The sequence below is a fragment of the Myodes glareolus genome, chromosome 13 (genome assembly GCF_982192425.1).
Source record: "Myodes glareolus chromosome 13, mMyoGla1.1, whole genome shotgun sequence".
NCBI lineage: Eukaryota > Metazoa > Chordata > Mammalia > Rodentia > Cricetidae > Myodes > Myodes glareolus.
Window position 1 is genome coordinate 52529899 of NC_142038.1, and position 17031 is coordinate 52546929.

The 17031-nt window shown below is 43.6% G+C and overlaps 1 protein-coding gene across 2 annotated transcripts in view; it reads right to left on the bottom strand.

The window, feature by feature from the left end:
• Positions 1–1373: 1373 nt before the first annotated feature.
• Kdm3b (lysine demethylase 3B) overlaps positions 1374–17031 on the bottom strand; it is a 59271-nt gene continuing 43613 nt past the window's right edge. For both annotated transcript variants that reach the window (XM_085699970.2, XM_085699971.2), the window contains 11 exons: positions 15828–16107; positions 14678–14934; positions 12844–13110; positions 11821–11992; positions 11355–11445; positions 11110–11240; positions 10135–10254; positions 8749–8888; positions 6973–7149; positions 6285–6419; positions 1374–2763 (listed from right to left, as the gene is read on the bottom strand). In XM_085699970.2, coding sequence (XP_085556096.1) covers positions 2683–2763; positions 6285–6419; positions 6973–7149; positions 8749–8888; positions 10135–10254; positions 11110–11240; positions 11355–11445; positions 11821–11992; positions 12844–13110; positions 14678–14934; positions 15828–16107 — 1851 coding nt within the window. In that variant the 3' untranslated portion in view covers positions 1374–2682. The remainder of the gene's footprint in view (positions 2764–6284; positions 6420–6972; positions 7150–8748; positions 8889–10134; positions 10255–11109; positions 11241–11354; positions 11446–11820; positions 11993–12843; positions 13111–14677; positions 14935–15827; positions 16108–17031) is intronic.

Genomic DNA, 17031 nt, shown 5'->3' on the forward strand with positions numbered 1-17031 from the left:
CTGTGCTTAGAGCTTTGTATGTTATTCCATTGAATCCTCACAGCTACCCTATAAGGCAGAAGTTATAGTTAACCCTCATCTTGAAGGTGGGTGTTATTGGTTTCACTGCTATGCTGAGGGGCACAAAACCACTGAATCATACTTGTTACGATATAAAAACAAGTTTATTTTACAGGCTACATGCTCCAAACACTGACCATCAAACTCTCCTCCCCCATTACAGGCTCCAGGATGTCCACCTGGGCTCCCGGGCCAGGCGTAGCTGCACCTGTCCACTCCACGCCTCATCAATAACCGCCAAATCCCAGGTAAAAGGGAATTTGTCCACATGGTTTGATCGGACTTTTGGATGGTAAATTGTGCTAGGGTTAGGGATATGTGAAATTTAATTTCATGGGGAGGGGATAGGAGAGAGAGGAGTCTCAAGTCAGTAAAAAGTTCAGAGACCTCAGCTCCACCCCCATCAGAAAGTACAATTGGTAGTGGATGTCCTATTTTTGAAGACATTTATATCCAGAATGTAGGCTAGCTCGCCTCCTGATTTTCACCAAAGCAACTACATTCCAGAGCAGCCCCTCCACTGCCCTCCTTCCCCGTCCCATTTTACAGCTGCTATATCCTGGCACCTTTATGTTGAGGTATAATCCTTTTGGAGGACTACACTATTAAAATGTCCCAACCAGGCTGTAAGGGCATGCTCAGAGTTCTGTATTTCAAAGACTCATACCCAAACCTACCAGCTTTGAAAAACACAAATGGTCTATTTATAGCTTGATAATTATGTTTCCAGGCTCACATGCTTTGGAAGGTGTTTTCAAACAGGTTTCAGAGAAGCAGACCTCTGAGGATGCCTCTTGCTTTTCTGTGTAACTTCCTTCCCAAAAGACCTCTTTTAACTAGAATGTAGTCTGTCCTTACCCAGCAAGAACAGTTTTAATTTTGCTTAATAAACAACCCCAGTTGGGTCCTCTTCCGCCATTTCTGAGGCAATGCAGAGCCGCACACTTTATGGTGTGCAGTCGGATGACCTCACAGCCTCGCCTGGAGCTGTGCTCAGGCTGTACATTAGGGCGCTGTTCTCTCCTCATCCTGCACCCTAAAGGAAGGAGGACCCCACTTATCCCTCTTTCTTCACTGAGCATGAACTTTAGGGAAACAACCCTCCACCCACCAGCCAACTCAGGTGGTTCCTCGCTAGTCTCTCACTGGGCACGTTCCTTCTCTAACTAAGCACAACTCAACAGCAAAGAGTGATCAGATCATTATGCGCAGGGCAGCAGGATGCCCTGAAACCAACTGCATCTCTGACAGCCCACAGTGTAGCCTTGACTTTAGAAAAGTTGGCACAGAAAGAATTTTGTCTGCTCCAAACAGATTTGTTAGATTTTTTAATAAGAACATGGAAATCCCAATCAGCCCTTCAATAAAATTAAAGTACAGAAAGTGAAATTAAAAGTATTCTACAGTAAATGACTTTTATTAAAAAAAAAAAAAAAGGTGACTGTGAACATATAAACAAGGCTGCAGGGCAGTGCGCCCGGAGAGATACATTTCCCATGTACCTATGGGCCAGCGAATTCCGTAATTCCCAAGTAAATTCTTAATAAAAACTCCACTGAGTTGTAAAGTTTTGCTGAAAATAATTTCAGACAAAACTCTAAAAAACAAAAAACTCTTATATTGGAAACCAAACTTTCCACCCCATTTGGAAACATATGCAGAGTCCAAGGGAACGCTGGTAGTCGGCAAACAGATCCCGGAGTCAGTGGTGTGCACGCAGGGAATGCTCCACAGCTCAGACATGACACAGTTCTTTCTCAGACAACTGTTCCCTCAAGATAAGACTGAAAGGGAGGGGAGAAACTAAAAGGATTCTAGTAAAATGCCAATTCTTTCAAATTACGCTTTGGCTGATTTTGTGCTATAAGGGACAGCTGATTTCTAAAAATCATATCTTTCAAAGAGTTTTATTGAAAGGAAGACTAAAGTAATGTGCCTTTCCTTGTAGTCCAGGAAAACAACTGTGTTATTTCAAAAGTTCTAAAAATAACTACTTTCATGAAATAGTAACTATTTCACTACAAACCTAGTTCTCACTAAATACACACGTTTCCTAATCCTGGAGCCTCCTGGGAAAAGTTGTAGACTCTCCCTGGGTCTTGAAGACTCCATGTTCACAGAGAGTTATGGGGAATGGCTGCACCCCATCTCCTGGGATGGACCAGGTCAGAAAGTCATGTGCAGAGACATGGCCGGGCTTCCACCAGGTACATTGTATCACCTTACTTTACCAGTTATGACTTCCTCCGTCTCCACAGTCCCACTGAGCTAGGCACAAGAGGAACAGAGAAGGAAGGTGTGCCCACATTCCTGGTTTCCATGGTCTCCAACCAGGAGATGTGCAGGAAAGCTCAGTGATGTTCAAGCAACCTGGATTCCCAAAAGGCCACTGGATGGAATGTGGCACCCTCAGCTTCGAGTCTGAAACTGTGTGTGTGAACAGTGCGATTTTCTTGTGTCAACCTTCAGTGTTGAGGCAGCATAGAAAGAGCGGCTGGAGAGTTTGTAATACTGACCACACTGGCTTGGGGAAGGGCCTCTGCTCCCGCAGAGAGCCCTGCCGTTCCCTGGTAAGTGTTGTGAAAGGCCTGCTCCACAGGAGAGCTGGAAGTTCCCCATGCCTTAAGACCTTGCCAGTTTGGATTCGTGGGCCTTGAGCGTGCCAACAGCATCTTTCACTGCGTGGTATATGATGTTCTTCACCTGGAGAAGAATTAGCACTGTCAGTTCAGGGCAGCTCACAAATGCAGGTCTATATCCTACTCTGACAAGCTTACTGAAAAGCCAATGAGGGACGCCCCAGCTGTGTTCTTCCCAAATCAAGCCCCATGATGAGTTACAAGTCATTCAGGATATGAGGTCCACACTCAAGAAAGAATGTATATAGTCATCATCACTCCCGTTCTCACTAGGTGTTGGACAGTGTCACTAAGCTATTATGTGGATTTCTAGTTAATCTGTGCCATGAGCCTATGAAGTACACTTATTTTATCATAAGCTTTGTTTAAAGACACTGAGAAAATCAAGTTCCAGGGAACTGAAGCTGGGCACAGAGGCACATGTCTGTAATTCCAATGGTTGAGGTCAACCTGGAATAAAGACTGTCCAAAATACCCTTGCCCAAGACCCCACAGCAATAAACAGTGGGAGTGGGTAGGCAATGAGCTGTTTTTCCTACTGCATGCAGGTTGGTTCCCTTCTTCCACCCTGTGGGTTCAGTAATTAGACTCAGATGCTTTCACCCACCAAGCCACCCTGCCTGTTCCCCTCCCCCCTTGAGACAGGGTCTTACTATTTAGCCAAGCCTGGCCTCTAACTTGATCTTCCTGATTTAGATTCACAAGTAATGGGATTACAAGAATGTGACAGCAGGTCTAGAGCTTATGTTCACACAATTTGTCTAAGACACAATTTTACATGTGACATTGGAAGATTTAATTAAAGCTATTAAAATAAATTGACAGGCTAAAAACTTTAAAGAACTGACAAGATGATTAATATTTCTAGGGTAGAAAAGTGAAGTAAGACAAAAAGGGAAGGACACACTGGTACTTTACGATGTTGTCTATGTACATATGTGTATTTCATGCATACGTATGACTTCTTACTTCACAAAAACAGGAGGCTCTTGATGGGTATACAAGATGTCCTGGGCCTCTACTGATCGTTTTCTATTACTTAACAAAAATGCACTGTGAGCTGCGTTTCAGATTTGTGCTAGGGAAAGTTGTCAAACAAATTTCTGCCTTCACAAAGCTAATTAAGTTTTACAATTTAGCAAACTAGCAATGAACAAGTTAAAGAACACAGTTATGTCAGATGGTGAAAACCATTACAGAAAAGAACAAAGTGATCAACGGGACCTGAAAGTTGACGCTATTATTGTATTATTTCTAGATTTACATGTACATGTGTGCACACACTGAGCACCACAGGGCAAGTGTGGGGGTCAGAAGAGAACAGGTGGGAGCTCTCTTCCTTACCACATGGGTCTTGGACTCAGATCCAGGCTATAGGACTTGGTAACAGGTGCTTTTATTGCTGAGCCACCATGCTGACCCCAATGCTGTTATTTATTAATTTGTAATAAACTATTTATTTTTATTTTATTGTATTGTGTGTCTGCATGTATACCATTACATAGGCCAGTGCTGCAGATGCCAGGGGAGGGTATCAAATCCCCTGGAACTGGAGTTACAGGCAGTTGTGAGCCTTGTGAACCAAACCCAGGTTCTCTGCATCAGCAGCGTATGGTTTTTTTGAGACAGGATTTCTGTAAAACAGCCTCGGCTGTCCTGAAACTTATTCTGTCAGACAGGCTGGTCTCAAATGAGATATCCCGCCTGCCTCTGACTCCTAAGTGTTGGGATTAAAGGCATGTGCCGCCATGCCTGGCTAGCATGTGTTCTTAACCTCTGAGCCATCTCTGAAGCCCCAGATGCTATTAAAAAAAAAGGTTAAAAGGAGGCTGAAGAATTGGCTCAGTGGTAAAGGGTACATTCTGTTCTCCTAGAACACTTCCAGTACCAGAGTTACTGTCCAGAACTTTGGCCCCAGAGGATCCAATGCCTTCTCCTTCCTTTGGAAAAACAAAAAATGCTGGGTAGTGGTGGTGTACACCTTTAATCCCAGCACTAGGGAGGCAGAGACAGGCAAATCTCTGTGAGTTCGAGGCCAACCTGGTCTACAAGAGCTAGTTCCAGGACAGCCAGGGCAGTTACATAAAGAAACCCTGTCTCGAAAATAAACAATCAAAGACTTATTTATTTATTTAATGTATATGAGTGCTCTATCTGCATGTATAACTTTAGGCCAGAAGAGGGTACAAGATCTCACTATAAATAGTTGTGAGCCACCATGTGGTTGCTGGGAATTGAACTCAGGACCTCTGGAAAAGCAATCAATACTCTTAACTGCTGGCCTCTACTGGTACACACACACACACACACACAATATGAACAGATATATAATTAAAATAAAAAAGGCTGCTGGTGGTGGTCACTTTTAATCCCAGCACTCAGGAGGCAGAGGCAGGCGGATTTGAGTTCGAGGCCAGACCGGTCTACAAGAGCTAGTTCCAGGATAGGCTCCAAAGCTACAGAGAAACCCTGCCTCAAAAAAACCAAAAAAAGGCATTAAGAGTAAAAAGACAGCCTACCAGTTGAGACCTGGAAGAGGTGGGGCACAAAATCGGTACATGTATATTGCTTCTATTAATATGAGTATACATAATGTGTGTAAGAATAAGGGACATGTGTTTGAGGCCCGGTACATGGCCAAGTTCAAGTTCTCTGATCACCAGAAGGCCCACTTGTCAAAGTGTGGCTCCTCCAAGTTTAATGCAGATGAATCTAAGGACATGGTAGTTGAGAAGCTACTTATCCCTAAAGGCTGTAGGGACAAATATGTCACCAACTGTGGTCCTGGAACAAGTGCAGGCTTGCCACCTGTGGGCCTTCTATTGTGATGAATGACGAGTCCCACTTTTTGACTAAGTTGGGCCTGTTGTCATAGGCTTTTAATTCTAGCTACTCTTGAGCATGAGGCAGGAGGATGATAAGCTAGTTTGGGCTACAGAGAGTTCAAGGCAATTCTTGAACAATTTAGTAAGAACCTGTCTTGAGTTCTCTCTGCTGTTGGTCAGCAGTAAAAGACCTGCCAACTGTGTGCACAGCCTGTGCACATTCAGTTCCCAGCACTGTGAACAATGTACGAAGGAACAGGACCCTCCCTCCCTCCCTCCCAAATAAAAACCTTCCACAGTATTCTCTTACATCCCTGAGCAGGGATGCAAGCCTACTCAGTTAACACTAGAACTCCTAAGGACTGAGAACTAGGGAATCATTACATAGGAAATGGGTAGATTAAAAGATCCCTCCACACACACACAACACAGGGCTCACTCAGGAGTTCAGGTCAGCCTGGAACTTGTGATAACTGTAGTGCTTCAGCTGGGTTATAGGCATACATTAAGATGAGTGGATGATAAATTCCTGTAAAGGAGCTGGAAATAGGATCAGGAGTTCAAGGTCAGCCTGGGCTACTCGAGACAGTGTTTCAAAAACAAACTAATAATCGAAACTCAAAAACCCATCTGAAATGGTTCGGTATCTGCTGTTTCCCAGTCACTTCTCTACCAGAACAGCCATGGGGAGAATATGTCTTTTGTGTGTCATGTGAGCATGAGATGGGAAGACAGCGTGAGTGAAGGAGAGACCATTTACCTGTAGTTTATCCTCATGATTCGTGTGGGTGTTGGAGAGATGCCTGAACTCCTGTGTTAGGCGGAAACAGTGCTTCACGTGCTCTGGGGATACAAAGTCTTCTGCGACTTTAATGCAGCTATACAGATTGTGAACCTGGGAGGAGGCAAGTATAGCAGGAGAATGTAGACATCAGAAATTCAGTAACTCATACGAAAATGCCAGTGGGCTGTGGCAGCACACGCCTTTAATCCCAGCACTCGGGAGGAAGGCAGGTGGGTCTCTGTGAGTTTGAGACCAGCCTGGTCTACAGTGGGAGTTCCAGGCAGTCAGGGCTACTGAGTGAGACCCTGTCTTGAAGACAAAACAAAACAAAAAGTTTAGGTCTAGGAGCAGTGGTGTACACTGTTAATCCCAGTACTTGGAGACAAAGATCTCTGTGAGTTTGAGGGCTTTCTGGCTAAAAAACAACCCCCCCCCAAAAGACAACCAAAGAAAACAGAAACAGCAACAACAACAAAACAGAAAACAACTACCACAAAACAAACAGAAACCAAGCATTTAAAGTTACAAGGAATACAATTAAAAACAAACAAGCCACGGTATTAGAGCACCCAGTCTGATCCTGCCACTGACAGCTAGACTCAAGAGACAAGCCAAGCATCAAAGCTCATGAGGCTGTGGAGCCGGTCTCCACTGTGAAACCCACCTGGTGTGGGGCTCCAGCAGGTATGAAGACAGCATCACCCAAGAACTGCACGATGGCCCAGCCTTGCACGCCATACTCCTCAAAGAGTCGCTTTCGGAGGATCTGGTCCAGATACCAACTTTGGTCATGAATTGGGTCATGATCAGGAGGATTCTCTTGGCCTTGCTCTTCTCCAACCTGAAGTTATAATCAAAATCCAAAAAAATGAATTAATAAAGTAGCCCTTCCTTGCCCACGGTTTCAACAGTTTCATTTATCCACAATCAACTGTGCTCTAAAAACACACGAAAAAGTCCAAAAAGGATTTGCAAGCTTAAAAATTGTGTTATTATGTTGTTTATTTATTATGTTTATTATGTTAACATAAATGTGTTATTGTGTGTTATAGTGTTTATTATGGTGACATGAAAGACTCCCTGACTGTCCAGCACCACCTCACACTAGACATGTACAGCTGTGTGTCTAGGTTCCGTTTCAGTTCAGGTGGCTAAGAAAGTTTCAGAGAACACGCGTTCAAGTACTCGTTAGCATGCTTTTAATCCCAGCACCCGGGAGGGAGGCAGAGGCTAGTGAAACTTTGAGTTCGAGCACAGTCTGGTCAACAGAGTGAGTTCCGGGACAGCCAGGGCTACACAGGGAAACCCTGTCTTGAAAATGAACAACAAAAAAGAAGCTCCTTATTACCTCAACATTTATTACCAGTAAGCATATAAAGGGAGAAAAAGATGTAGGGAACCTCCTAGGAATGTACTATCCCTTAAGCACATAAAGAACACTAATATCTTCTTTATTCTGTTGAACATGTTCCAGTGTGAGCTCAGGCCCCTTGCACGTTCTGAAAGGTTTCTCAACCAATAGGTCCTTTTTCTTTGCTTCCCCACAGTGCTGCAGATGGAACACAGAACCTTATGCACACTAGGTAAGCACTCTAACACCAAACTCCAAACCCAGCTTTTGTTTATTATTTATTCATTTTTGAGACAGGATTTCTCTGTAGCCATGGCTGGCCTGGAACTGCTTTGTAGACCAGGTTGTCCTGAATGCTCAGAGATCTGCCTGTCTTTGCCTCCCAAGTGCTGGGATTAAAGACACACATCACCAGGTCTAGTCAAATTTTATTTATGTATTTTATGTATATGAGTGCTTTACTTGAGCATATACTGCTTCATGCCAAAAGAGGACATTGAATTTCATTACAGATGGTTGTGAGTCACTATGTGATTGCTGGGAATCGAACTCAGGACCACTGGAAGAATAGTGCTCTTAACTGCGGAGGCATTATTCTACCCTCCCCCCTTTAAAAAGACTTATTTTTATTTTATGTGTATGAGTGTTTTGCTTGCATTTATGATGTAAATCTGTTTACCACATGTGTGCTTTGTGCCCAAAGAGTTCAGATTTACAAATGACCATGAACTTCCATGTGGATGCTGGGCACTGAACCTGGGTCCTCAGCAAGAACAACATGTGGTCTCAACTGCTGAGTCATCAGCCCACCAAGCCTCAAGTTCTTGCTTTTCTTTTTCTTTTTTGTCTTTCTTTTTTTTCTTTTTTCTTTTCTTTTCTTTTTTTTTTTTTTGAGATAGGGTCTGTCCATGTAGTCCAGGTTGGCCTCTAAGTGTGATCTTCCTGACACCAGCACTCAAGTGCTACAGGTGTGTCCTACCATGCCTTGTACAAATAGGTCTTTACTACCAAGAGAATGCACATGAGAGACCTTGGTGGCTGTCTAGACCACAGCCTGGAGCTGGGGGTATAGCCTCGCTGGAGGCATACCTTCCTGAGGAGCTCTCGGATCTTCTCTGCATCCTTGGCTGCATAGATGTGCCATAAGGCCCCCGGCTTCTCTTTTCCATCATGAATCCTCTGCTTGGTCACCTCATCAGCATCGCCCTCATCAATTGTTTTGAGGACTTCTGAAAAGAACAAAGTGGTGATGACAAAGTAACCAGTCTGATCAGGACCTTTAGGGAAAACGTCCAACCAGAACAAGTTTGGTCTCCGTTCTTCTCTGAGTAATATCATTGTGATATTATCTTGAATCAAGAATCAAAACTTCCTAGGCAGTGGTGGCGCATGCCTTTAATCCCAGCACTCCAGCAGGTAAAGGCTCTTGCCATCATGTCTGATGACCTGAGTTGGATGCCAGTGACCATGTGGGGGAAGGGAAGAACAACAGGGTCTCACTGTACCCTAGGCAGGCCCGGAATTCACTACGTAGACCAGGCTGGCCTTACACTCTCAGAGATCCACCTGCCTCTTCCTCCCAAATGTTGGGACTAAAGGTATGCATGATCACTCCCAACTTCTTATGGGAATCAAACTCTGGTCTTCATGCTGTTGACACTTTACAAACTCAACCTTTATGCTTCATCTTTGTGCACACGACCTGGCCATTTATTATTCTACAGCTGATATGGTTAATGAGTCAAGCAGATGGGTCAGTCATGTCTTTTTTTCCCTTCACTTTTTGAGACAGTTTTCTCTGTGTAGTTGTCCTGACTGTTCTGGAACTCGCTTGGTAGACCAGTCTGGCCTTAAACTTACAGAGACCCACGTGCCTCTGCCTCCCAAATGCTGGGACTAAAGGAGTGCACCACCACTATCCAGAAGTCCTTTCTTCTTCTTCTTTTTAAGATTTATTTATTTATTATGTATACAACATTCTGCCTCCATGTATGCCCGCATGCCAGAAGAGGGCACCAGATCTCATTACAGATGGTTATGAACCACCATGTGGTTGCTGGGAATTGAACTCAGGACCTCTGAAAGAGCAGTGAGTGCTCTTAACCTGAGCCATCTCTCCAGCCTTTCTTTTATTTTTTTAATATTTAGCAGGTGCCAGAGGGCATCAAATTCCTTGGAGTTGGAATTACAGAAGGTTGTGAGCCTCTTGTGGGTGCTGGGCACTAAATTCAAGGGGCACTGCACTTTTAAGCAATGTGCCAAGGCCCCAGTCCTCTCTGTCCTTTCTTTGCCAGACCTCATATTTGGACATCCCCTGAAAGGCAAGAATCCAGTCAAAAGTTTCCAAGCAGCACTTTGCTAGAATTTCCCGTTGTCTAACAATATCCACCAGGTACATAGCCTGGAAGAAACTTTCATTGATCATTCTACTTCTTAGGGGAAACCACATTAAGGCAATTTTTCTAGAAATCCTACCTTCATCATGAGCACCCTCCCCGACAGGGATCCCAACATACACCATCACATTAACAGCATCAGACACATCTAAATGAAGGTTTGTTGTGCCAACTCTTCTGTCTTCTGCTGTTATCAAGCCTAAAGGTAGGAGGAAAATATGAAAGATGAACAGGTGCTATTACAAAGGACCCATGTCAAGTCTGAAAATGTGCTCTAGAAAGTCCTTAAAGAGATGCCCCTGGGAGAGGGGCACCTGCTTAACAAGAAGGCAGTCCAGTAGTAGAGTGCTGACTGATGTGTTCAGGCCCTAGGTTACATTTCTGGTACACAGAGAGAGGAGTGGAGCCAGGCAGGGAGGTGAGAGAGGAGGAATGAACATCAGCTAAAGCACTCTTCTTTATCTTTTATACGGGTTAAGACTAATTTCTAGCTTGGTCCACATAGCATCAACATCCATCATGAAACCAAGCCATTTTGAAAATGGCCCCTTTCTTGAAATTCAAAACATTCAGGCATTAGGGACATTCAAAAAGAACTCAACTTTCACGTTATTTCATTTTAAGTTATTTTTGAACTTAATAGAATACAGGTATGACAGTGAGGTAGCTGGCATTCTTTAGTTTTAGTAAACTAAAGAATAAAACTAAGTATTTCTGCTGGAGTAGAATTTTTGAGGTTTTTTTTTTTTGTTTGTTTATTTGTTTTTCAAGACAGGGTTTTTCTGTATAGTCCTGGCTATCCTGGAACTTTGTGTAGACCAGGCTGGCCTCAAACTCACAGAGATCTGCCTGTCTGGGATTAAAGGTGTGCATCACCACCACCTGGTGAGAAGACACTGTTTCTAACAGATATACAAGCTTATGAATGTTACACCAATCAGTGCTGACAAAGGAAACATTCAGAACTACCCTGGGTATGATGCTCCCTATCATGTCTGTATATGAAATGAGAACAGCAGTCCCCAAAGGGTTAATTCTGTCCTCTCCCTCATACCATAAGCGTTGTACATCTTGGGGCCCAGATCAGGCCTTACAAAGTAGCTGGGCAGCCTAGAAGCGAGATTGAGTCTGCCATCCCGTTTGGTATATTCTGGCAGAGGAAGATTCTCCATCAGATCCTCAAACCTAAGAAAGGGCAGGAAGGAAGACAAAGAAGAGCATTCACTTCTCTGTGATTCTGCTGTGTTGGTTTCAGCCAGGCATAAGCCTCTGAGGACGGCACTCCCTGAAGTCACTAACCTTGTTGGCATCATGTCCCGAAAATCTTCCCCAGGGGGCCAGTCTTTGAGTTTGAGCACCATTGGCTGCCCATCTTCTGACCGCAGTCTCTCTAGAAGACAGACAACATTCTCATAAACCCCTACTGCTACTCTTGGCAGGACCGAGTCTCTGGAGACAAGCCTCCTATTTCACAATGGACCAGCTGAGGTGGACTTTGTTTCTCCACTTCCTGCAGTAGTATGTGCAATATCTCTCCATTTTATAGGACTCTTGCTCCCCTCCTCAATGCAACAGAGCTCCATGCAAGCCATATGCTCCCTGAAGTGCAGGCCTGTTCTGGGAGCCATGCAGCTGTGTAGAGCTGGCATTAAGACAGAAGGCTTCTCCCAACAAGAGGATACAGTTTGTTATTTCAGGCACAGGACCAAGTATTTAGATGCTTACTACTGTTGTCACTGCGTAACCAGAAAGCAAAGTTACTTACTGCATATAATCTCAAATCCATCCCAGAAATCCCGAACTTTGACATCAGAAATGATAGCACAGTTCCGGCAGTTCACCAAGTCCACATCCTGGTCTCCAAATTCCTGGCTAAAGGCTTCTGGCTTCCAGAGTTCAGACTTGAGTTTTTTATGTACCCCTGAAACTAGCACTGGCTGTGGAAATAAAGACAACCCATCAGAACCATATAGGAAATATTGCTCTCTATGAAAATCTATTGTTTTTCTCTAGAATGTAATCTACAGATTCCCATATATTAGTTAAAGAGAATGGAAACTGCCTCTACTCTATTATTATACTAGGCTCTCACTCTCGGGGAATATCCTCCGAAGAAACTTCTCTTCCTTGGTGTCTATCAGTATTCTGAGGTGAAGAGTCATTGCTGGCTAATGCAACTTTGAGAATACGGCCTCACAGTACAATGCAAGCCAGGTGACTCCATAAGCTCCTCCCTCCTCAAGCACCTGCTAAAGTATAAGGGTTATGGAGCATCATCACATTATCAAATACATCACTAAAGACTCAAGTACTTACCCAGAATCCTACTACTCAGCTCCTACCTTCACACTACGAAGCACTACACTCAGGGATTCTACTCCAAAGGTGTCACCATCAATGGCAGCTCAATACTCACTGGAATTTCAACTGCTCTTTACAAATACCAAGCACTGCCTGACATTAAAAGATGCACAAAGTGTTCTTAGGGATTTCCTTGACTCTGTTTTGTTTTTTGAGATAGGGTTTCTCTGTGGAACCAGTTCTGGCTGTCCTAGACTGCTGTTTGTAGACCAGGCTGGCCTTGAACTCAGAGGTCTGCCAGCCTCTGTCTCCCAAGTACTTGGATTAAATGTGACTGTCATTACCACCCAGCTTACCTCGATTCTGAAAAGCAAAGTCAACTAGAAACAGAAGAATATCCTCAATGAATTTACTATATACATAATTTCCCGGCAGAAGAGACTGCCAGGCAAACAGCAGGCTATAAAATCAACTCAGTTTTTCTTACCTGGCCTTGTTTCCAGCATTCTCGGAAGATCTTCCAATTGTTTTTGTTGCTTGGGTCATGGAGACACAGAAGCCTCCCATCACAGAGCCAGGAATGAGAGGTATGGGGGTCTAGCACATTTAAACCCATCACCATCTCCTTCACTTCCTTTTGGGTATCAGTCAAGTTGCAGGACCGCTTTGAAGAATCTGAGGTTTTCTTATTTTCCACCACCGAGGCGATGATGTGGTCGAGGAAGTTGGGCAGGCTGGCTTTGTTCTTCAATCCCTTCACAGATAAACCCTCAGGTGAGCTTGACTCAAGCACCATAATAACATTAACAAAAAAGAGGACTGCCTCACAGTTATAGTTCCAGGCTTTAATCTATCCAATTAATAACATGCCTTCTGTAATTGCAGGGAAGACATAAAGTCACTAATCTTTAGTATCTTAAATTCCTTGACCTTTAGCATTTTCTTACATTTATGAAAGAACAGAAAAATTTTTTGTTTTTGTTAAGACGGGGTTTCTATGTAGCCCTGGCTGTCCTAGAATTCGCTCTGAGACCAAGATGGAAACCTGTTTCTGCCTCGTGCTGAGATTAAAGGCACGTACCTCCAAGCCCGGCAGGAAGATCTCCTAAGATCTGGGAAATATATCTCTAGCTTTGAACTCATGCATGTAGACTATAGAGTTCATAAAACACAAAGTCATTTATAAAGGTTAGTTCAGGAAAATCTCTCTTTGGATGGTATGCCTGGGAGATACTTCAATTGTACCTGAGCAGAATTAACAAGGCAGTGGTTTTCTGGGGTGGTGAGATAGATTGGCGGGTAAAGGTGCTTACCACCAAGTCTGATGACTTCGTTCTACCCTGGGACACACAGAGGAAAGATGGGGAGCAGGTGAGTGCCCACTCAGGTAACAGAAGGGCAATAGTTTTCTGCCACAGAAAATTTACCTTAGTAATCACTATCTAAGAACCATATACTCCAAAAGTGGTCTCTTTTCTTTCCAGTCCTTCTGTTACCATCTACTTTGAATTTCTCCCACTTCAGCTGATGGGAAAGCTGTAAAAGTCACAGAATAGAGGACTCCTATAAATCTGACAATCCTGTCTCAAGTACTATCCACTTATCCCCTTATCATACAGCTGGGTGTGGTAGCAGGTGGGTCTCTGTGAGTTCAAGCCTAGTCTTGTCAACACAGCATTCCCAGCCAGGGCTACATAGTGAGACTGCCTCAACTGACTAAAAACATATAATCACACAATGTTCTGGGAAAAAAAAATTAGGAAAGGAAATGGGGGTATTCACAAGTACAACATATATTTTTGAAATAAATGACCTACAAGGTATAAATGAACACTGAGAAGCAGAAAAGAAAACTGTAGAACAAACGTGTGTAAAACAGAAGAAAACTATATACATACAACATTTCTGAAATGACACTCAAGAAATAAATGCTGATGCTAGGCAGGTCAGATAGTTCAGCAGGTAAACAGACACTTGGTGTCAAGTTTGGTGGCCTGATTACTACTACCCACTGGAGGGAGAACTGACTCCCAGACTTCTCTCTCTGTCTCTCTCTCTCTTACACGTACACACACACAGACACATGACCTGAGAAAAAAAAAGAGAAACAGAAACCAAGAAGACCTCTTTTTCATAGCACCGATTAAAAACGATACTGTACAAGTACCATGACACTAATGATAAGTACTAGTGAATAAAATGCCTTTGCAAAGACGAGAGCAATACAATAGAACATATTATGGTAAGTGCTATGAAAGCAATTATGTGTAGAGGGTGGGAGTGTAGCAAAAACCCAGGTGAGGTTGTAGATGGACACTTACTGCTGAGGACGCAGAGAAAACAGGTGGGAAGGGTATGCCTGCGTCCAGGGGGGTTTGAGGAAGCTTTCCGGGCCCAGAGTGAAGGAGGTCTCGAAGGCTAGAACCCTCAGTTTTGCTGTTGGAGGCAGTGGGACCCAGTAACAGACTGTTAAAAAGCTTTGGAGTCAATGGAGAGACTTTTGCAGTGGAGTTGAATGAGTCCAGCCCAAAGGGTGAATGAGATTCTTTATTGAGCACCGACCTCAGGGACCCTGCTTCTGTAAGACCATAAAAGGAGAGAGCATTAGACAGGGAGGAACACTTTGCAGACACTGACTCTCTCAACACTCCTAGGAAAGATGCCCACCCACCCCACCCCACCCCACCCCACCTCCAAAATGAAAAGCTATGAACACAGGTTTCAGGGATACAGAAAAATTCTCTACTTCTTTCTTCTTCTCTATGTTTGGATCACAAAATTCCCTTTTTCTCATCTACCTTTTATCTTCTAAGACAGTTTAATGGTCTCCAGATCTCTTGAACTGGAATTGCCAGTGATGCTTGTTAAAAATGGAGATCAGTCCTTATTGCAAGAAATTCTAAATGGTTTCAAGTGGGATGAAAGAATGTGCATCTGAAAAACAATTCCCAGGTGGTTCTGAAGTCCACTTAAAAAGGCTGCTTGGCAAGTCACTGTGAGTTTGAGGCCAGCCTGATCTACAGGGAGAGTTCATGGTCAGCCAGGGCTACACAGAGAAACTCTGTCTCAAAAAACAAAACAAAACAAAAAAACAAACAAAAAATAGAGGCTGCTCCTTTCAAGGCCAGCTGAGTCCTGCTTCAAAATAATCAGCTTTTCTAAGTCTTGCTGTCAACTCTGGCTGCAGAAACAAACCAGAAGGGAAGGAAGTTCATTAAAAAACCTCAATTCTGACCAAGGAGGTCTAGGTAAGGACCCAGGATCGCTAGGCTTTCTATTCAAACAAACAAACAAATAAACAAACAAACCCAAACAGAAGAGAACCACTCACACTGTATGACCAGCCAGAAAAAAGAAGTGGTACTTTTTAAAAAAGGGGTATGGTTACAAGTCAGTTTGAAAATCAAACAAACAAATAAATCACAAAACAACCCAGTTCTCCTCCCACAAGGCATGGGCGGTTTATCTCACCTTTTGTTTCTTCTTTAGCCTTCTGAGTTGCTAAATCTGCCAACCAATGCAGAGCAGAAGAGGGAGGGGCCGTGTCAGGGCACGGGGGTCTGATGGCTTTTAGTTCACTATTGCTATTTGATGCAGGGCCTTCTGCTCTTAGGGGCTCCTCAGACCTGCTGTCGCTGTTGGGGCCTTTGGGGACTTGGTCCGGCTCTGGATTTGTGATCACTGCAGCTCCACCTCCGCCCGAGAAGGTAGTTTCGTTTCCAGAAGAGGCACTAGGGGTTATACTGGGGAGCTGGAGCAGGGACGGTAAGAGTGCCAGTTAGAAGCACTACAGAGGGGAGGGTTTGGTAGGACTGAACATGGTTACCCAATGGCTGCTGACACTACACCAGTCTGGGAAGAATAACCTCAACTGTCTCAAACAATGTTATTTCATCCACACTTAATGAGTCTACAATGTGCCAGCAGTTTACACTAGGTTCTGTAGAAACCAATAAGACTCGAAATTCATGACTTAAAGTATGTTTTAGATCACTTCTACAACAGAAAACCAGAGATTAAAAATTAATCCTATAGGGGCTGGAGAGATGGCTCCCTGGTTAAGAGCACTGACTGCTCTTCCAGAGGTCTTAAGTTCAATTCCCAGCAACCACATGGTGGCTCACAACTATTTATAATGGGATCTGGTGCCCTCTTCTGGTGTACACACAGAGGACTTATTCACCCAAAAACAAACAAACAAATAAAAATAATAAATAAATAAATGTTGATCCCATGAAACCATTTTGGGGATGAAAAGAGATAAAATGTAAGTTGTAGATGTGAGTTTTATTTGTTGTTTTGACTTTGCTCCTGAGAAGTAGTCTTGATACATTGCCCAGAGAGGCTTCAAAACTCACAATTCTGTCTGTCACCTCAGCACCCTGAGTAGTTAGAATTGATTATTTTTAAAAAGTCTTCTTTTCCTTTTAAACTTAAAGCACTGATTTTGTTTTAACTGGCATATAAAGTGGCAGATCCCTATGGCATTTCACACACTTAGTTTTGATCGCACAGCCTATCCCTGCTCTCACTGTCCCACCACCCCGACCCCAAGTACTGCTCTTCTGGAACTAATTCTTAAATAAAAATTTAAAAAGAACTCAAAATAAAAAAAGAGAGAGGAGAAAGAGAGAGAAAGAGAGAGAGAGCAATCCCTCTCAGCTGTGGTCCCACA